Source organism: Corythoichthys intestinalis, chromosome 18 (assembly GCF_030265065.1).
Source record: "Corythoichthys intestinalis isolate RoL2023-P3 chromosome 18, ASM3026506v1, whole genome shotgun sequence".
Classification (NCBI taxonomy): domain Eukaryota; kingdom Metazoa; phylum Chordata; class Actinopteri; order Syngnathiformes; family Syngnathidae; genus Corythoichthys; species Corythoichthys intestinalis.
The window spans coordinates 21,688,830-21,711,137 of record NC_080412.1 but is presented as its reverse complement, the minus strand read 5'-3'; the positions used below and the strand labels follow the sequence as shown (position 1 = coordinate 21,711,137).

The 22,308-nt window shown below is 39.0% G+C and overlaps 1 protein-coding gene and 1 non-coding gene across 3 annotated transcripts; both read left to right on the top strand.

The window, feature by feature from the left end:
• Positions 1-1,187: 1,187 nt before the first annotated feature.
• Positions 1,188-18,549, top strand: ftr83 (finTRIM family, member 83). Of its 2 annotated transcripts, XM_057820449.1 has the most exons (8): positions 1,188-1,857; positions 2,000-2,095; positions 4,376-4,609; positions 5,692-5,851; positions 6,694-6,750; positions 12,473-12,541; positions 12,913-12,987; positions 17,777-17,921. In XM_057820449.1, exons 1-7 carry the CDS (start codon positions 1,282-1,284, stop codon positions 12,963-12,965), a joined length of 1,245 nt encoding a protein of 414 aa, XP_057676432.1. In that variant the 5' UTR covers positions 1,188-1,281; the 3' UTR covers positions 12,966-12,987; positions 17,777-17,921. The 2 variants fall into 2 exon arrangements, with proteins under 2 accessions (XP_057676432.1, XP_057676430.1); XM_057820447.1 differs by lacking the exon at positions 12,913-12,987 and having other exon boundaries at positions 1,192-1,857; positions 17,777-18,549.
• Positions 18,550-21,709: 3,160 nt separating this feature from the next.
• On the top strand, positions 21,710-21,782 carry trnav-aac (transfer RNA valine (anticodon AAC)). Its single transcript has one exon. It is a non-coding gene; the product is annotated as a tRNA-Val (tRNA).
• The last annotated feature ends 526 nt before the right edge of the window (positions 21,783-22,308 follow it).

The window sequence follows — 22,308 nt, the reverse complement described above, 5'->3', positions numbered from 1 at the left end:
ATATTGGTTTGAATTAGATTAAAAAAAAAATTATTATCTAATTTCGAAGGGTTCCGTGAATGCATAAGTGGGGTTTGGTACCTTTAGCAAGGTTAAGAACCACTTCTCCAGTCGTTTTTTTGTTGTTGTTGTTTTTTTTTAGTTGCGTAAAAAGTACCTTATTGTACCTCACAGTATTAATATGATCTATATCTTTGGCGAAATGTGTATTTGATTATAATGTTGACTTTTGTTTTGCGATGGATGCTTTAATTTTGGTGAAGGACGCAGGTAAGAGTGCATATACACATGAAGAAAAGCGTATTTGCGCATACGAAGAAGAGCGCACGCTCACACACGAGGAAGAGTGCATTTGCTCCCGCAAAGAAGTCGTGCAGCCCAGTGAGGGAGCGGAAAGACTACAGCTTAGCTCGAGGACAGTACAATGATATATAATACACGTTTTTGGATAGTTATTTTGAGATTTGGGAGCACTTAAAGGGTTAATTCCGATTTACGAGGAAATTTGGGTTACGTCGCGAGCGTGGGAACGGAAATTGTTCGTAACCCAGGGACTATCTGTATTAGTGTTATATGATGTTTTATCAAATAAATTAATAAAGTGAATACACTTCAGCCCCCAATAACATGTTAAAGTTTTTATTTGTTTATTTATTTATTTGCATTTAATAGATTTGAATGACAACCCATTAAAAAAGGTTTAAAAGTGCAATTGATGATATGTAGCCAGCTCTAATCTAATCAATTAATAGTGCATCACTGCAGTCATACAATGACTTTTGAATTGATTGATGGGTGACTAGGCATATGATAAAAGACGTGAGCTGAGCGCAATGTGACTTGAATGGCTACCATAAGATGTCTCAGTCAGTGTTAGTAACTGTGACACACCTACATTATATTGTTGGACATCAGCCTAATTGTCTTTATACTTTATTCATTCAAATGCAAATGTATTGTTGGCCCATTCAGTCCCATGCAGATTCTGAAGTGTCTACATGCAATTCCATTCAAAGAAATGATGAAACCGATTACTCAGTGGCCGCGTCATCTCACATTTTCTTCATTCTCTCTGAGCACTAGAACTGATGAAGAAATTCACTGTGCCCTGTCCTTGCCCCGCCCTTGTTTTACTGGTTTCGGCTTAACCAGTTTAGCCTCTCCCTCTGTTTACTCCATATAACTTCACCTCAGTACTACCTGTGAGATCACTTTGCTGCTGCTCTGACACCAGTCACTGACAGTCACAGCATCTTTGCTGCATTTGAGGTAAAATACTCCATGGCATCCGAGCAGGACAATTGCCACCTGTGTAAGGAATACCTCAGGGATGCGGTGTCAATTCCATGCGGGCATATCTTCTGCTCCATTTGCCTGAAGACGTACTGGGATCACGCAGATCACACGGGCACGTACCTGTGTCCGCAGTGCCGGGTCACCTACAACAAGAGGCCCACGCCGAGACGCACCGGAGGCTCTCGGTACTCTAGCCTTCAACGCAACTCGGACTCCTTCCCGCCTCCGCCTCCGTCCCCCGATTACAACATTGCCGGACCGCAGGATGTCGGTTGTGACATCTGCGTGGGCAAGAAGAACAAAGCTATTAAGACCTGCCTGATGTGCCTGGCCTCCTACTGCGAGAGGCATCTCAAACCCCATTATGAGTCGGCGACTTTTAAACGACACAAGCTAGTGGATGAAATCGGGCATTTAGACCGCCAGATCTGTCCCCAGCATCAGAAGGGGTTGGAGCTATTTTGTCGCACTGACCAAATGTGTATCTGCGTGCTGTGTACGGTTAAAGAACACAAAGGTCATGACATGGTTTCTGCCGAGCAGGAGAGGGCAGATGAACAGGTAAGCAAAAAAGTGACAGAGGAATGCTGTTGGGTAATGTCTGCATATTTGTGAGAATTGCTTCATATTTTCTGCTCAGAACTTTCCTGACAGCTCTTGATACATTCATCCATGTGATTTCATTCCCTTGTTGCTTCCACAGCAACGCCTAGGTGCCACCCAGGCTGAGATCCAGGAGAGGATTCATGATCGACTCAAACAGATGGAGGAACTGAAACAAGCAGTAGACACACTCAAGGTTTGTTGGATTAGGTTTATCATATTTGTAATTTAGTATAGGCCCTTAAATAAAATAAAAAGTACAATTACGAGGGGGGATGTATCAGTCGCACTGGAGTATAAGTTGCATTTTTTAATGGAATTTTATTTTATAACAGAAGAAGAAGAAACCTGAATCCCTAACAAGTCGCAGGCGGAGCCAAACTATGAAAAACTCGCGATGTACGGGTACGGTTTAAAACCAGGCTAACCACTTCCAGATTAAATAGGATGTTAAACCAACTACCGACACACTTGACATTCCTTCATGCTGAGCAGTTACGCGTTACATTTACTCCGTTACATTTACTTGAGTAACTTTTTGAGAATAACGTACTTCGAAGAGTTTTACTAAGCCATACTTTTTAAATTTACTTGAGTAGATTTGTGAGGAAGAAATGCTACTCTTACTCCGCTACTTTGGGCTACACTAGTCGTTACATTTTTCCTCTTTATTCTACATATTAGATTTTTTTTTTTTTTTTTTTGCCAGCGATGCCAAGAGTAGCTCTACCAGTTTCACCAATGAGACGGTGCAACAATAATCCCATGACTCCATTATACCATTCAGACTCAAGTTTGTTGATCACGCTGTCCTGTTCAATCATGTGACGTATTTAAAGCACCGTAAAAAAATAAGTATTTAACAGAGAGCGCTGCCCTCAACATGACTCAAAAGTGCGGATTTTAATCCCTCTCTGGTTTTATTTGGCAGCGATATGATCCTTTTAATTTCTTAATAGGAACTATGAATGAACTACAGTGATCCCTTGCTACTTCGCGCCCTCAGTCCATTGCAGATTTTTTTTTTCCCCAACAAAAAAAATAAATAAATAAATACAGATGAGTTGTCCCGATCCGATCACGTAGTCTCACTCTCCCTCCTGCTCCTTTTCTTGGTCAGGCAGTGCACTGGAGCTGCTTATTAAAATTAACGATGATCGACAGATGTTGAGGTTTGAACTTGCCAGAGATGCCCGTAAGCCGAAACTTCAAAGTGCTGCATGCATCAATCATCGTTTAACTTGTTAAACAGTTGCTTTGGCAACTCAGTGTGTGTAAGTTAGCAGCATGAGCGGCTTTGAGTGGACTCACTCAATGAAGCATTCAATAAAGACATTTTTTTACATATTTAAATGTTCAGATATTAAAATTTGAATGAGGCAAAATAACATGCTTTTTCTCTAAAATATATTGTTATAATCATTTGTTTCGGATGTACTGTAGTTATTTTCTGTATAAAAATTAATTTGGTGTTCAAAAAGTCTTTTTTCGAACTTGAGCCTTGAAAAAGAGGGGGTCGTCTTATAATTAGGGCCGTCTTATATTCGGGCCAATACGGTAAATACATTGAACACACAAAGTACATTTTTTAGGCAGTTTGTTGTTGTTGGTTTTTTTTTTGTTTTTCACTTATAGCGGCAGGTTCTGGTCCCTATTAGCAGCAAAACACGAGTAATCACTGTATTCACTATTCAACTATACAAACTAGGAATTATTTTCTCTTTACTCGAGGGCACTAATGCTCTTTGGACGAATGATGCTTCAATTCTATAGATTTTTTTTCTCTCTCCGGAATTTTTTTTTGTGTGTATTTCTTTGGCTTAATGCAGTTATGTAATAGGTTATAGTACAGTCTAATAATAACAATTAATGTAGATAACTTAGTGCTGGAAAAAAAAATGTTTGAAAATAAAATAAAAAATCAAACATTGTAAGCAGTTACTCACAATCTTACTCATTACTTGAGTATTCTTTTCACCAAATACTTGTTTACTTGTACTTGAGTACATTTTTTGGATGACTACTTAGATGACAACTCTTACTTCAGTAATATTATTTTGAAGTAATGCTACTCTTACTTGTGTAAAAATTTGCCCCACTCTATCCACCTCTGATGCTGAGTGAGAGGAAAGTTTTTTCGGCCTATAATTCACACCAGCCAAAAAATACACAATGAAGAAAAAAAAACTATGATATTTTTCAAATTATAAGTCGCAATTGAATAACGCTACAAAAGCCCAAAAGAGGAAGAAGAAACCTGAACACTGTATAAGTCGCAGCCAAACTATGAAAAACTGGTACGGTATAAAACCAGGCTAACCGCTTCCAGAATAAATAGGATGTTAAATTAACTACCGACACACTTGACATTCCTTCATGCTGAGTGTGATGAAAGCTTTGCTCAGGATGCTTGTATTGAGGAAAAAAAAAAGTGGCACCAGTTTGATTTATGGCCTGCCTCCTGTTTCCTGTGCAGAACTCAGCGCAGAGAGCGATGCAGGAATGTGAGAAGATGTTTGGCGACATGATACGCTCCATTGAGAGAATGCAGCAAGAGATGGCCAAGATGATCTCTACCAATAAGCGAGCTGCTCTCAACAATGCTGACGGTCACATGGAGCGTCTGACCCATGAGATCGCTGATCTGAAGAGGAGAGACAATGAGATCACTCAGCTGTCCCGCACTGAAGACCACATTCATTTTATTCAGGTAAATTAGCTTCTGAACTCAAACGGCTGGGTTATTCCAGAATTGGACATCGTGGTATCAAAAGCATAGGCGGAGTTTGCTTTTTGTGGCAGGGGGGGCAAAAATGTGATGACCCTGAAACGCAGTGTCAGCAATAAAATTTACTTACAAGATATATGCTCGGATAGTAGCTTAGCCCACGCTCGTACATACAGGCATCCCAGCTGTGTGTGTGAGAGTGTGCATTTTTCTGTCTAACCAAGTAGACACTGCATCCTTTTTGACTGACTATTCCAGCCGGGAACATTTATAATAATATGTTGAAAATGAGTGTGTTTTGTTTCCTATCATTTTTGGGGGAAATTCTATATCAGGGTGCTTATGACAGCTGTGCTTGTGGCCAAGATCGTCATCCACTGTATATGTTACGCCCGGTGGTGGCTCTGTTGTACAATTAACATCTTTAGTGGGGCAAACTGAAACTCCGCTCACCATTTTAGCGGTGCTCTTCGGCATCTCATGGTCAACATCATCAATCCTTGGTTGTCGCAAAGTAGTTGTTGTCGCTTTTGAAAGCTTAGGTTTGAAAAAAAATTACGTATATTATGCATCTTGCCTCTTCTGTCCTCGGGTTGTTTATTTTTATTTTTTTTGCTAAACAAAGCAAATGACCATCTCTAAGGTGCTAGTCTGATCGGAAAATAATTTTGACCAATAATAAGAATATATTTTATGTTCACTTTATTCACTTTTGTTGATTGTTTCATTGCTTTACAACTTTTATAGACAACATTTTACTGACAAAGTCCAAATATTAAATTCGTATATTGGAATGTCAATTACATGGAATGACATTTTCAGTCACCGGGGGGGGCTTAGCCCTCTCGGCTCCCGCTTAATCTCTGCCTATGATCAAAACTCTTGAAAAATAAGACTTTGCGTTTCTGGTTTTCTATCACATATTCATCAATAATTGTTAATGGTTGCAAATCCCTACTGAAGTTAGATTTTTCTCAGGAAAGAGGCTAGCTGTTTAGCTAGGTGTTATTGCTGAGAAAGTGGACTACTTATCTGTGTTAATATTCTTCTCTTTTCCTAATCAGAGCTACCATATGCTGATAGCCCAGACTGAGAATGAAGAGCTGCCCACAGTGACTGTGAACCCTTACTTCACCTTCGGCCCAGTTTCCAAGGCTGTGTCTGAGATGAAACAGCACATGAACGAATTTAGTAACGATGAACTGGTCAAGGTAGCCAAGACAAGTGAGTGCATCACTTACAATATTATTAATATCAGTTGTGGAATGTAAGGAAGTAAGTAAAAGTACTCTGTTACTCTACTTAAGTACATTTTTGTGTATCTGTACTTAACTTGAGTACAAATATGAAGTGGTACTTTTTACTTTTACTTCACTACATATCTGTACTTTTTACTCCACTACTTTTCAAATTGTCACATGCATTACACATTACTTTTGTTTGTTTCCTTTTTTTCTCATTATGAATCGATAGTTTCATTTTCATGCCTCCGGCGCAACCGATAAGCCCTGTGCAACTATACCCTAATTGAGCACTAGAGGCAGGAACACGCGTACAAGCAAGATTAGGCAGGTGAACAAGATATTGACTAATAAAAAACACCAGACTCTTGTATAGTAGTTGGCGGTATGCACATGATAGATGCTTGCAATACGCCATTAAGCTAAGTTTTGGAGTTTTTGAGCTTGTTACATTTCTGTTTACAGTGCAGTCAATTTTATTGCTTGTTTTTTTCTGGTTCTTTCTTTGAATATTGACTCAGGTCTCTGTATGTATGTATGTAATGTATGTATGCATATATGTATATTATATTTTTGCATCAGGAGAAAATACTTTTACTTTTTACTTGTAATTTTTAAAGCAAGTACTTTTGTACTTTTGCGTGAGTATTTTTTTTTCTTATAACCTTTTACTTAAGAATTTTTTTGCAGTTGTATCCGTACTTTTACTTAAGTAAAAAAAAAAAAAAAAAGTGAGTACTTCATCCACCACTGGTTAATATGATGTGGCATTGTTGCAACTCACTGGTATTTTGTTACCACAGTAACATGTGATTGTGCTTACAGTAAATAAAATGACCTTCTGCCAACTAGAGGATTCCAAAAAGAAACACCACTCGAAAGGTGAGTCTGCTTAAAATTTTAATTAAAAAACAAAAAAACAAAAAACATCATTTTTAACCCTTTGAAAATGATGCCTTTCCAAATAATTACTGTATTTTGCAGACTATTAGGCTAACATGAGTATAAGTTGCTAATATATTTTTCCACTGCTATAAAATACTACAGTGCCTTGCAAAAGTATTCGGCCCCCTTGAACCTTGCAACCTTTCGCCACATTTCAGGCTTCAAACATAAAGATATAAAATTTTAATTTTTTGTCAAGAATCAACAACAAGTGGGACACAATCGTGAAGTGGAACAACATTTATTGGATAATTTAAACTTTTTTAACAAATAAAAAACTGAAAAGTGGGGCGTGCAATATTATTCGGCCCCCTTGCGTTAATACTTTGTAGCGCCACCTTTTGCTCCAATTACAGCTGCAAGTCGCTTGGGGTATGTTTCTATCAGTTTTGCACATCGAGAGACTGACGTTCTTGCCCATTTTTCCTTGCAAAACAGCTCGAGCTCAGTGAGGTTGGATGGGGAGTGTTTGTGAACAGCAGTCTTCAGCTCTTTTCACAGATTCTCGATTGGATTCAGGTCTGGACTTTGACTTGGCCATTCTAACACCTGGATACGTTTATTTTTGAACCATTCCATTGTAGATTTGGCTTTATGTTTTGGATCATTGTCCTGTTGGAAGATAAATCTCCGTCCCAGTCTCAGGTCTTGTGCAGTTACCAACAGGTTTTCTTCCAGAATGTTCCTGTATTTGGCTGCATCCATCTTCCCGTCAATTTTAACCATCTTCCCTGTCCCTGCTGAAGAAAAGCAGGCCCAAACCATGATGCTGCCACCACCATGTTTGACAGTGGGGATGGTGTGTTCAGGGTGATGAGCTGTGTTGCTTTTACGCCAAACATATCGTTTTGCATTGTGGCCAAAAAGTTCAATTTTGGTTTCATCTGACCAGAGCACCTTCTTCCACATGTTTGGTGTGTCTCCCAGGTGGCTTGTGGCAAATTTTAAACGAGACTTTTTATGGATGTCTTTGAGAAATGGCTTTCTTCTTGCCACTCTTCCATAAAGGCCAGATTTGTGCAGTGTACGACTGATTGTTGTCCTATGGACAGACTCTCCCACCTCAGCTGTAGATCTCTGCAGTTCATCAAGAGTGATCATGGGCCTCTTGGCTGCATCTCTGATCAGTTTTCTCCTTGTTTGAGAAGAAAGTTTGGAAGGACGGCCGGGTCTTGGTAGATTTGCAGTGGTCTGATGCTCCTTCCATTTCAATATGATGGCTTGCACAGTGCTCCTTGAGATGTTTAAAGCTTGGGAAAAATTTTTTTGTATCCAAATCCAGCTTTAAACTTCTCCACAACAGTATCTCGGACCTGCCTTGTGTGTTCCTTGGTTTTCATAATGCTCTCTGCACTTTAAACAGAACCCTGAGACTATCACAGAGCAGGTGCATTTATACGGAGACTTGATTACACACAGGTGGATTCTATTTATCATCATCGGTCATTTAGGACAACATTGGATCATTCAGAGATCCTCACTGAACTTCTGGAGTGAGTTTGCTGCACTGAAAGTAAAGGGGCCGAATAATATTGCACGCCCCACTTTTCAGTTTTTTATTTGTTAAAAAAGTTTAAATTATCCAATAAATGCTGTTCCACTTCACGATTGTGTCCCACTTGTTGTTGATTCTTGCCAAAAAATTTAAATTTCATATCTTTATGTTTGAAGCCTGAAATGTGGCGAAAGGTTGCAAGATTCAAGGGGGCCGAATACTTTTGCAAGGCACTGTATAAATGTGTAATTAAGGTGTAGTTTGAGGTCACTTGGTAGCCACTTGTTCAAATGTTTGCTTTGGTTGTGATGTGAGTTTTTACACAAAAGCGCCCTGCGTCCTTTCATCCGACCCATGTTGTTTGCCTTGATTCAATGGGTATTATGATACCGTATAAATAAATAAAGGGAAGGAGAGCAGTTTTATTATGTGCAACCAAGCAGAATATATAATCTTGTTTAATAAATTGAATAAACACAAAATTTAAAACTTTTACATCGTTAGTGGTGGCAACCATTTTATCAATGCTGGTACTACTTTTGCCAACCAAATGCGAGTACAGGTAGTCCCCGGGTTCCATTCCTAAGCTGGCGATGTAACCCAAATTTTCGCGTAAGTCGTAATTAAACACTTAAGTACCCCTAAACACCCCTTAAATCTCAAACTAACGATCCAAAAACATGTATTATACGTTATTGTACTGTCCTCGCCAAGACATTAGAGCTATATCCTAGCTAGACAACGAGCTAAGTTCCAAAATGACGATGTCAGACGTCCGTTTGGTTGCTAAGTTTATTCATCTGCTCATGACATCAACACTTGCAGAATGAAACTAAAATAAAAATTAAATTGACGTAATTTTTGGAATATAAGCCGCTACTTTTTCCTTCATTTTGAATCCTGCGGCTTATAGTCCAATGTGGCTTATTTGTTGATTTTTTTAATAGATAACACTTTATTTGACAGTGGCGTCATACGTAAGACTGTCTGGGCATTACTGAATGCTTATGACAGATGTCAAGTGTTAAGTGTCATCCGGCAAATTATGTCACTAACTCCATATATGTCTAGCTCGGAGCTATTACATCCATTCAAAAGTGAGATAATATGCCGGATAACACTAAAATACATCTGTTATAAGTAGGGTTATTCCGATCATGTTTTTTTGCTCCCGATCCGATCCCGATCTTTTTAGTTTTAGTATCTGACGATCCCGATATTTCCCGATCCGATTGCTTTTTTCCCCTCCTGATTCAATTCCAATCATTCCCGATAATTTTTCCAGATCATATACATTTTGGCAATGCAGTAAGAAAAAAATGAATAAAACTTGGACGAATACAGTATATACATTCAACATACAGTACATATGTACTGTATTTGTTTATTATGACAATAAATCCTCAAGATGGCATTTACATTATTAACATTCTTTCTGTGAGAGGGAACCACGGATAGAAAGACTTGTAATTCTTAAAGTATAAATGTGACTTTGTATATTGTGACTAAATATTGCCATCTAGTGTATTTGTTGCGCTTTCAGTAAATGATACTGTAGCCATTTAACTGTTCTGCCCAAATGCATGATGGGAAGTGCAACCATGACTGTGCGTAGCAATTGATATATCTTCTCTGCGTTGGGAAATAACATAGGGTGTTAAGAAAAAGATCAATTACTACCTTTCTTTCCCACATTGCTTCCCACGATATTTCTAATCGTAGGGAGAGGGATTGTAAGGCTTTAGCCAAGTAATAAAAGGCTCCAAAGGCTGCCAAAATTCACTCTACTCATTTTACGCTGCCTTTTAGCTCTATATATAGGTAAAACGGCACCATTACAGATTGAACGCGACAATACGTGAGTGGGTCGTGCAGCCCATGCGTTAATTGCGTTAAATATTTTAACGTGCAAAAAAATTTTTTTTAATTAATTACCGCCGTTAACGGGATGAATTTGATAACCCTACCTTAAGTGTAACATATTATGTCTGTAACGTTAAATACAATTAGAAAACATTTTAATTAAAAAAAAATATATATATTTAAAAAAAAAAAAGGCATGTCTGATATTTTTTTGCCGATTCCGATACTTTGAAAATGACGTGATCGGACCCGATCGATCGGCACATCTCTATTTATAAGCCTTCATTAATGCTCATGACGGTGTCATGTCATAATTATGATTTTCTAATGACAGGCTTATGGCGCTACTGTTAAATAAAATGTTACCAAACAGCATAACTGGCAATTAATGAAATAACTGGAACAGTAACTGAAGAAATATTTAGCACAAAACATGAATTTTGATTGTTATTTACATCCATAGCGCTGCAATGCATGCTAGGAGGCATGTTGGACAACAACAGTGTTGACAGCAGGTGGCTATAGAGGTTGACCATCTCCCCCAAGGGAACAGTGATGGCCAAATGAAGCTTCTTGAAGCAATGAAGCTTTGCAGCCGATTGGTTCAAAGCTTCATGGTGGTTCATTTGGTTTTATGACAGTCGTATGATGCTGGTGTCAAAAAAAGTGTTACAGGTTAATATCTTTAGGTGTAAATATCCCATAATACAGTGAGGACAGCTGCGGTTTATAGTCCAGTGCGGCTTATCTATGAACAAATTCCGTTTTCGTGTCAAATTTGGTAGGTGGCGGCTTATAGTCAGGCGCGCCTTATAGTGCAAAAATTACGGTGAATCAATTTCATTTTCAATGACAGCAGTCCGAATTTGCGTTTTGTAACTGGCTGCCGATACAGCTATAACAATCCACTCAACAATTAGCGTCCGCAGATCATATAAAACAATCACATAAACTCGGCCCAACTATTAGACCACAATTGAAAACGCACAATAAACAACACAAAAAGGTGTGATATACAGATGTTGCCTCTGTGGATGCTTCACAGGCAACAAATGTGCGCGCAGGCTTGCAGCTGTATTCTTTCCCCTCTCTCTCTCTCTCTCTCTCTCTGTCACTCGGCTGCGCGACTTCTTCGTGGGCGCAAATATGCTCTTCCTCGTGTGTGCGCAAATACGTTCATCTTCGTGTGTACATGTGCTCTTAGTAACGTGCCATTAGTCCTACCTGCTCTACCCTTCCTGCACCAAAATAAAAGTATGGATACCAAAACAAAAGTCAACATTATTTTTAAAAAAAATAAAAATGGCGGACTAGATTCCGGCGTCGTAAAGTTGAAATCACGTAAGTCGGGTACTTCGTAACCCGGGGTCTACCTGTATTCTAGATTTCCCGCCCTTTCTCATGACATAATTAATTCTCATTATCACAAGCACCTGTGTTAGTGGCTATCAGTGTGCATGTGTGTGGGTATAAGTGATGTCACAAAATGGCTGCCCGCTAGTTTTTTGTGTTTATACTAGGGCTGTCAAGTGATTAAAATTTTTAATCGAGTTAATCACAGCTTAAAAATTTATTAATCATAATTAATCACAATTCAAACCATCTATAAAATATGCCATATTTTTCTGTAAATTATTGTTGGAATGGAAAGATAAGACACAAGACGGATATATACATTCAACATACTGTACATAAGTACTGTATTTGTTTATTTTAACAATAAATCAACAAGATGGCATTAACATTATTAACATTCTGTTAAAGCGATCCATGGATTGAAAGACTTGTAGTTCTTAAAAGATAAATGTTCGTTCAAGTTCTAGAAATTTTATACTAAAACCCCTCCTAATGTTTTGGTTTTAATAAAATTAGTAAAATTTTCAATCAAAAAAATAAACTAGTAGCTCGCCATTGTTGACGTCAGTAATTACACAGTGCTCATGGTGCTGAAACCCATATAATCAGTCGCATCCAAGCGCCAGCAGAGGGCGGCAAAACACCAAAAAACTCAAGTAACAAGCCGACATGACAATGTGTTGTCATTTTAATCTGTTTGAGTGGGGCATGTGCATTAAATGCGTCCAATATTTGAATGTGATTAATTAGAAAAATTAACGCAATAATTTTGACAGCCCTAGTTTATACATGATTTTCGCCATTATCAGGAATCTAAAAATTTTGCGATTTTGATACTTCAACACGTTGAGCAATGGTCTTTTACAAGAAGGTCATTTATACAAAGCGTCTAGTCACACAGCAACTTGTAATCACGATGCATTTTTTTTGTTTTTGGTTCCAAAGGAGATGACGCCCCCATGTACAGATCCGTGCAAGTCCAGGAACCAACGCACAGGGACGACTTCCTGAAATGTGAGTGTCAGCTGATCCGCTTCCGATGATTCCTATTTTCTTTATCTTGCTCGTTTCAGCACTTTAGTTGCTTATTCGTTCCTCTGCCGGACCCTGTGGCCGACCACAAACTCAACACTTTTTAAGACGTTTTTATCTTTGCAGCGTCACTGAGAATGTGACACACTCACTATAAAAAAGCTTAGTAATATCTTTAATATTTGGTGTTAAGAAGTCAGTCAGGCAAGAATGACAAAGGCCAATTATTTCCGCCCTCCCTTCTTTGTATAAAGTCAAGCCCATACTTTACAATTCCACATGCTAGTTTTGTTACAGCAGTTTTCTGTTTGTGGTCAAACTTACAAGCAGTGTTGATACCTCTGGCATTCCAGATAATAAGCCGGGCAGATCTAGCAGGGGCCGCCGGGTGTCCCACCAACTGTGATCTGCAGAGAAAGAGAAAGAAGGCAGGTGACATCTAACTCCTGCAATAATTCTCATTTGTTTGATGTGTAAAGCCAGAGGGTCTGACCCTTTTCCCCACCTTTAATCCACATAAACATCTTGTCTTGGGAGCCTTTTCAATAGCTGCTCCCCCTTTCAACTCAGAACTATCCTGTAGAAAACACTTATCCATCCATCCATCCATCCATCCATCCATCCATCCATCCATCCATCCATCCATCCATCCATCCATCCATCCATCCATCCATCCATCCATCCATCCATCCATCCATCCATCCATCCATCCATCCATCCATCCATCATCCATCCATCCATCCATCCATCCATCCATCCATCCATCCATCCATCCATCCATCCATCCATCATCTTCCGCTTAGTCTTATTCAAAGATTATTTTAATCTGCAAATAGTTTGTGCATTTGTGGCGTTTTTTGGCTTTATTATTATTTTTAAACAACATGCAGGAGCTTGAACAACCCTGACAAGCGCAAATGTTAACAGTAAATGTACAAAATGAATACTGACATTACAATACTATTCAACTCTTAAATTCAACTTCTACCCCAAAAATGTTGCATTTAAATCTTTGGAGTACAATTACTGCAAGGTCAACATTAATGGATCCAGAAAAAAAACGCCATGTTTGCTCAGTTTCATATGCACTCCATCACACACACAATTCCCTATTACAGCCAATTGATAATGAACTAAGACCCACAAAAATCTGTTGGTGACCCACCAAAATATCTCTATTGGCTGTCGTGATTTTTTGCTAAAATTATCCATTAAACCCCAGTGATATTCAAGGAGCACTTATTAAACTTTTTTTGACCCTATTTGAACCCTTCCAACTTCATACTGTTTTGTCCGCTCCTCTCGAAATAATTTTTTGGAAAGTTCCACCCAAAAAAAAAAAAAAAAAGACTCGATAGTCAACATGACTGAACACACAAAAAACCCAATTGCCTACCATTTATATCCACTACATCACACAAACAAAAACAAAAATTGGCGGACATGATTTTTATATTTTTTATACCATAAACATCCCATTAAATCGCATTGGCATTCAAGGAGGACTTCCAACTTCACTTAAAAAATAAAAAATCCACTCGATGGCCAACATTATTGGACCCACAAACAATCTCCCCATTGGCTCTAAATAGGCATGTAACAAACACCGGTTTCAAGGTATGAAAACATCACGTATGGTATGAAAGTGTCACGGTTTTAAAACAGCAAACATTTTCCGTCATACCGTCCCTAAGGTGTTAGCTATTATGTATGTACCATAAATGCAGGGAGAAATCCCTCGCTTGCTGCTGTGAGGCTCAACCCTCCCCCACGGGTTGTTGCCCAGTGTCAGTGAGTCGGCTGTGCTACACGATGGCTGGAGGAGGTGAAACTCTGAAACTTTCCCACCCATCGAGGAAAACGAAATCGCTGGTATGGGAATACTTCGGCTACAGGAAAGTTACAGACGGCCGCGGCTTAGAGAATAAAGGGCCAACCGACTTGTTTGCGGAGGGTGGCTGCCGAGGAGGCAATACCTCCAATACGATTTTGCATTTTTACAAAATTAAAGGTTAATAAACAGTCATGAACGTTTCCCACCAGCTACGAGAGTTAACTCCAGCGTGTTTAGTGTGTTTAGCGGTGATAAAATGTGTTTTTTTTTCTCTCTGGCAAATGTCTTTGTTGAGAAAGAGAGTCCGTGTGTATTATGTACTAAACATGATACGAGTCATACACACATGCTTTTTATGGAAAATAATTCAATTATTTTTCTTCTGATGATAATAATGTTAAGCTGTGGCTGTGGGTTACGCTCAACTAAAGGACTGCATTTATTTTAATTTTATTAAGAATATTTGTTATTTTATTAATTTAAAAAAATGTTTAAAAATCTTAACATTACACTTATGTTGCAGTTTGTTAATATGTTTTGAAAAATAATAATCTTGTTCAATGGAAAAGTTTTTTTAAACCCAGATATGTCAAAGGGGATAGTACATTTTAGAGCTGTAATTGCATTACCGTGATACAGTGAATCTGTGATATTTTTGCTTAAGGTTATCATACTGTCAGAATCTCATACTGACACATGCCTAGCTTTAAATTATATGCACTCCAATACATGAACAAAACTTAAATCGAAAAAATCAGTTCTTAAAAAATTTCAGACCTACAAAAAAAATCTCCATAAAAGGTCATTGTTTTTGACTTATAAAATTCCTAATGACACATACAAATACATTAGTCACATCTTTGCCTGTTCACATTTCAATGAATTTTAACAAAAAATTGACACTTTTCACATGTGCACACATTTGACCAAAGTGTCACTGTTTTTGACAAAAACACTGTCCCATTCTGGACATGCTCAAAACTTAATAGTCATTGGACATTATATTTAACATTTTGTCAGGAATACAGTAGTATGAAAAAGTATCTGACCCTTTTGGAATTTCTCACATTTCTGCATAAAATCACCATCGAATATGATCTGATCTTTGTCAAAATCACACAGATGAAAAAACTGTCTGCTTTAACATAAGCCACTCAACATTTATAGGTTTTCATATTTTAATGAGGATAGTATGCAAACAATGACAGAAGGGGGAAAATAAGTAAGTGAACCATCACATTTAATATTTTGGCAGCAATAACTTCAACCAGACGCCCCCTGTAGCTGCAGATCAGTCAGGACTAATCTTGGCCCATTCTTCTCTACAAAACTGCTGTAGTTCAATCAGATTCCCGGGATGTCTTCTGAAACCATTCTGAAGTTGATTTACTTGTGTGTTTTTGGATCATTGTCTTGTTGCAGCATCCATCCTCTTTTTAGCTTCAACTGACAGACGGCCTCAGGTTTTCCTGCAAAACATCCTGATAATTCGAATTCATTCTTCCATTAATGATTGCAAGTTGTCCAGGCCCTGAGGCAGCAAAACAGCCCCCAAATCATAATGCTCCGTCCACCATGCTTCACAGTGGAGATGAGGTGTTGATGTTGGTGAGCTGTTCCATTTTTTTCTGCACACATGACGTTGTGTGTTACTCCCAAACAATTCAACTTTGGTTTCCTCAGTCCACAAAATATTTTGCCAGAACTTCTGTGGGGTGTCCAAGTGCCTTTTTGCGAACATTAAACGAGCAGCATTTTTTTTTTTTTTTTTTTACAGCAGTGGCTTCCTCTTGGAGTCCTCCCATCAACACCATTATTGGCCATAGTTTTACGTATAGTTGATCTGTGCTCAGAGATATTAGACTGTGCCCGTGATTTCTGTAAGTCTTTAGCAGACACTCTAGGGTTCTTTTTTTTACCTCTCTGAGTATTCTGCTCTGAACTCTTGGCATCATCTTTGGTGGACGGTCAGTGAAGCAACAGTGCCAAAACCCTCTCCATTTGTAGACAACTTCTCTGACTGTCGATTGATGAACATCCAGACGTTTTGTATCTTTTCCCAGCTTTATACAAATCAACAATCCTTGAGTGCTGGTCTTCAGACAGCTCTTTTGACCGAGCCATGATGCGATCAGTCAATGCTTCTCATCAAGACAATTCTTACCAGGTGTGTGTTTTAGAGTGGGCAGGGCAACTTTAAACCACTTATCAGCGATTGGGCACACACCTGACTTAAATTGTTTGTTAAAAATTGGTTTCAATTGCTCTTTAAGTCTCTAAGGCAGAGGGTTCACTTACTTATTTTTCCCACCTTCTGTCATTGTTTGCATGCTATTCTCATTAAAATATGAAAACCTATAAATGTTTGGGCGGTTTTAAAGCAGACACTGTTTTTACATTTGTGTGATTTTGACAAAGATCAGATCATATTTGATGGTGATTTTATGCAGAAATGTGACAAATTCCAACAGGTTCAGATACTTTTTCATACCACTGTATACAAAAATTAAACTTTAAACATGGCCTTGATTGCTCTCTTTGGAGTGATACCTCCAGATATTTTGATAAGTAAACTTTACTCAAATGCTATTGCCTTTGCCAGTCTACTTACTAAGACTTTTGAGATGGAAACAGGAAAGCTCTCCCACACACGGTCAGTGAATTGCTGATCTCATGACGAAATGTACATATGGAGGAGATGAAGTGTGTGTTAACAAGCTCTTTGAACAACTTTAATAAAACATGGCAACCTCTCTTGAAATTCATAGAAACTTTTGAAATATCTACCATAAACCACCCGCAATTCATGATTGCATACCTACTGAAAGGATTCTCAATGCACTTTATTATTATTATAATTTACTTCATATTTATTTTTTAAGTGTGCATGTTTATGTGTGTGCATCGTTTTGTTTTCACCTGAGGTTTGTGGTTAAAAATGCACAAACTTATAATACAGCATTGAATGAATACTGTTAATGTCAACAACAACAAAAGTTCACCCCAACTCCAAAGGACTATACTGAACATTAGAAAAGCATACCCAAACAATTTCAGCAGAATTTGCATATTGTAGCTAACAGTCCTAGTAATAATAGGAGTGGTCATACCATTTAGCATATTAGAAACATGACTTTTTAGAATAATTAAGTTTGTGTACATTTCAATAATAAGACAAATAGGCCAATGTTAGAATAGCTTTATCCCAGAGGCATTACTTAACTACTATTACTGACTATGAAATTTGTTGAGGCAATCCAAGTGCTCTGCTCAGATAGGCCAAGGCATATGAAAAAAAAGCTTTTTCTCAGCGTTTTTTTTATCCCCTTTCCCTTTTGAGTTTAAATGTGCAAAAAATTTAAAACTATATGCCTCTTCTCTAGATGCTTGCCAACTCACTCTGGACCCAAACACAGCCTACCGACAGCTTTACCTCTCTCGCGGTAACAGGAAAGCTGCCCTCAAGAGAGACCCCCAGTCTTACGGCGACAGTTCGGCTAGGTTTGACTCTTTGCCCCAGGTCCTGTGCATGGAGGCCCTCTCAGGCGGCGCTTACTACTGGGAGGTCGACTGGAGTGGGGAGGGGGCTGCCATGGGTGTCACCTACAGAGGAATTAAGAGAACAGGTTACGGAGACAGCTGCCGCATTGGCTACAACCGCAAATCTTGGAGTCTCTTCTGCTCTGACTCCAGCTACTCTGCACGCCACAACAAGGACCAGATAGAAGTCAATGCGCCGTACTCATCTCGAATTGGTGTCTTTCTAGACCACGCAGGGGGAACCCTCTCTTTTTACTCTCTTGGGGACACAATGTCTCTCATTCACCGCTTTAAGACCTCGTTCAGTGAGCCTGTCTATCCAGGCTTCTGGGTTTGGTACGAGTCAGCCATCACTCTCATCCAGCTGTAATAAGAACGCACATATTGATGTATTATTATCAGTTCTCACTTGTATGGCAACTATGATTAAAGGTTATACGTGTACAGTATTTAGGTCGCTGGGGAAACTTAAGCGTGTGTATTTGTGCAATCAGATGAACAAAGTCAGTGAGCGTATTGTATAAATATGAACTGTACTTGATTGAAATAATTGATGTCATTTTTAACGGCCATTTATTATTTTTTTGATCAATAAACATTTTATGAAGGTTTGTGACGTCACTGTGCTTTGTCTTTTCATTGCAAATCTAAAAATTAGCTTCAATGAAGGGGCGGAACTTAGGGGGGTGCGACCGGGCGTGTGCGTGGTTAGGCAAGGGGGGGGGGCAACAAAAAGGTAAGATGATACGCGGAGCTGTGATATAGTCATTTTAAGTTTTACGCGGAGCTGTGATATAGTCATTTTAAGTTTTAAAATATCTCTGCCAGCTCCAGACCTGTGCGGTCCATAAGGCGAGTTAGTCAAATGCTAGGGTCGTCGCAGCGTTCAAAAGGAATCAAGAAAAATGTTCAAATAATATTTGATGATAGCAGTATTAGAAAAAATTATACAAGACAACAAAACAAAAGAACAACAATGCATATAGTATTAACTCTTTAAATAATAACAAATCATTTTTCTAATGCGCCTTGGACCCGTTTCACTGTTTCCTATGATGCAGTAATTTCACCACAGTCTCTGCGGCGGCTTCTCGGCGGTCTCCTGCTTCCGCCTTCCCCCTCTCTCCTCCTTGGGCTCGGTGCTTGTCACTGGTCGGGCGCCAGTGGGTCGGCGGGGTGTCGCCCAGCCTGGGCGGGGACCCTGTCCTTCCTTGGGTCTAGTGGGCCGTGGGGGTCCCGTGGTGCGCCGTGTCAGTTGGGGAGTGGTGGCGGTGGCTGGTGGGCCGTGTGAGCGGGGTCCCCCCATCCCTTCCCTGAAGGCTGGTTGATGGGGGTGTGGATGGTCCGGGGGACCACCATGGGTCCTGGAGGGATGACTGCGGCCCCCCTCGCTGAAGCTGCGGGAGGGTGGACGGGCTGCTTCGGCTCACTCCCCTGACTGGCTGGGGCGGCCCCGTGCAGCTTTTCCACTTGTCTGCAGGACTATCACACGTCTGATGGGATTCACGCATGAGTGGGTGCAATTAGACACACTCAAGTGGAGAAACTATCAGTGCCAGGACTAGCGATCTGGCAGCATAGAATAGGATGTCAACATATCCATACTTACAAGGGACTTACACAATACTGAGTTCTACACTTCGCATTGCTGATTCGTGTACGGTCCACTCCATGTAATCACATCTCTTTCTGACTCTCCCCCCTCCTTTTTCTTCTCGGTCATCAGGCCCCCCACATGGTGTCGACCAGAAAATAAAATTGCTAACGGTAGTTTGTTCTTTTCTGTCTCTCTCAGAACATATGCAACTGCTGCGGTATATGTGATGTCAACTCTTTGTTTGTGCACCGTAACTCTCGCACACATCCCACTAGATATCATATAAAAGTGATTTCGCTCACCTCCAAGTCTCATCCCATTGGCTCTGTGAACCCAGGGTGATCATGGGACACGTAGTCTGTATAACACATTCATGAGTTCAGAATTAGAGCCTTTCCGACAAAACTGTAGATAAAGCCATGGGCTGGGCTAAAAGCACTATTAAAAAAAACAAACCTCAATAGCGGAAAACTATCCAATCTGGCAATTTAAGCTGCCTGAGGCTGTGACTCTGGCAGCTTTTGCTCCCGAAGCTTTTGTGGCATTCAATTGGACTTTAAATATCATCTAAAGATGCTAAATAAACAAGGTGCATCATAAACATAGTTCTGCACCATGAATTCGGCGTGACTTTATGTTTAACGACACGGGGAAGACGCGTTGAGAGAGAACACAACGTACACAACAAAACGTAAGTACAAAATTCGTTTATTTATAGAAAGTGTATAGTGTTTACTTTGGAATCGCTGCATTCGCAGCAGTTTGTAACGTAAGCGCATGTGCAGAACCACAGTTTCAATTTCTGATGGAGTACAAAATCTGACAGAACATTGGCCCAGGACCAACATTTAAGTGAGTTTTATGAAAAGGTCAGTACCGAAGCAGATTTGAAATTAAATAAGAACTACAAAAGTTCCAATTTTTTGAACCATGAACATTAGTTCAAAATTTTGAATTATGAACTATGAACTGAACAGTTCATTTTAAAATTTGTGAACTGCAATTTTTTTTTTTTTTTTTTTTTTCAAAACTCTTTGTGAACTGCAATTTGAAGTAGTTCATGTAGAAAATTAACTTTCCCAACAGTGCCTGTATATCAAAAATATCATTAGGGCAAATTTTTTTGAAAAATCGTCATATAATTTTGAGGCTACATTGCACATCTCTAAAACAAATATATCAAGATCATTGGTGAATCAACATCCTCACGTTGACTGTGTCATTGCTATTCCTGTCCACACAAGTATGTGTCCAGTATGTGTTTGAAGGACATAATTTCCTAAGATACGGTTTTGGTTTTCTTTTTGATGAAAAATACCTACACTGTTGTTCAAGAGTCAAAACACTGGCATTCCAGTTAGAAACACTACCGTTTATTATCACTGAAAGTAATCCTTTTGGGTTTATTTTCTTCATTTCACTCTATTTACTTAGAGTTGGTAAATACAGATAGGAATCCTGCACCTGAGGCCCCAAGGGACTTATTTTAAGGAGAGGATATGAAAACAAAAGTCTGAAAATTCCAAACAAATATTTTTTTTCCTTTCCACACATGTATTCACAATGCGACCTCTTGTGGACGCTTGTACAAAATGCCTCATTCGATCATAAATTCCGGGATTGGTGAGTTCCCTTGTGCTGCTCTCATGGTGAAAAAAGAAAAAAAATGCAATGAATGCGTGTTTTAAATGAAAAATGCATTCGGTTTCTATTTAGAACAAACATATATAGCAAAATGAACGTTTTGGGAGATTGTCAGAGGAACTGTCGCGATAACCAGGAGTCTCACGATAGGTTGTGTGTTTGCTGTTCTTATTAGAGTCCCGACCGGAACGTATATAAAAGTACTTCTTAGTGCCTAAATTGTTTCAAGGCCTATGATTGGGGATTTCTAAGATGTTTTTTTTTTAAACTAAAATGATTTTTAATAAGAAATTGAAGGTCTGAAATGACAGATATATACCGATAGGGGGAAATCCGTCGCAGTCATTACACCATAGTGATTTTTTTTTCGTTGTGGTTGTCTATTCACGAATGGCTATTATTTAATCTAAAAGTAATTTTCTATTCATGAATAGCTATAATTGAAAACAAAGTATAACGAAATAAAACCTCAATTCACTAGTCCTCTCGCCCTGACTTGTTTAAATGTCTAACGTGCCCCGTTGGTGTTTCAGCGGTTTCCGTAGTGTAGTGGTTATCACGTTCGCCTAACACGCGAAAGGTCCCCGGTTCGAGACCGGGCGGAAACAAGTTTTGATTTTATTTCTACAAAGTATGAGTTCAGCTGTCACGGATTGTTGAGTAGTTTCCATTTGTTGAACAGTTTTTTGATAGGGTGAAAATACCTCAAGCAGTGTGTTGACACCTTACACAAACTATATTGGCATTGTATTTACTGTTTTGGTCACTCAACACTGCAGTGTTTCTAAATTCATGCCAAGTGAACAAAATGAAAAGATGGAAACTTGCACCAAACCGAACACCTGTGAAACAAAATCGTTATTTTTCTAATAAAAATATCTTTTTGCAGAATTTCATTTGCTAACCCCCCCAAGTTAAGTTTAAAATTTGCTTAAAACCTTTGTGGAAATGCTATAATTAGTTATTTAAAATGTAAATTCATTCATTCATTGATCTTTGTTGACATTTTTGCCACATGCACACAAACATAATAGCAAAACACCATGTACCTTTAGAAGAAATCTCATTTATAAACACAAGGGGTGGCACAGTACTTTATGTGTGCTGCATGACACACGACAATAAAGTGTTCCC

What these genes read in the sequence shown, in the direction of transcription:
- ftr83 (XM_057820447.1), top strand. Translation starts at nt 1,282, where the DNA reads ATGGCATCCGAGCAGGACAATTGCCACCTGTGTAAGGAATACCTCAGG. An exon ending in AAGCAGTAGACACACTCAAG is followed by an intron (nt 2,096 to 4,375) that starts GTTTGTTGGATT and finishes TTTCCTGTGCAG; the next exon opens with AACTCAGCGCAGAGAGCGAT. An exon ending in ACCACATTCATTTTATTCAG is followed by an intron (nt 4,610 to 5,691) that starts GTAAATTAGCTT and finishes TTTCCTAATCAG; the next exon opens with AGCTACCATATGCTGATAGC.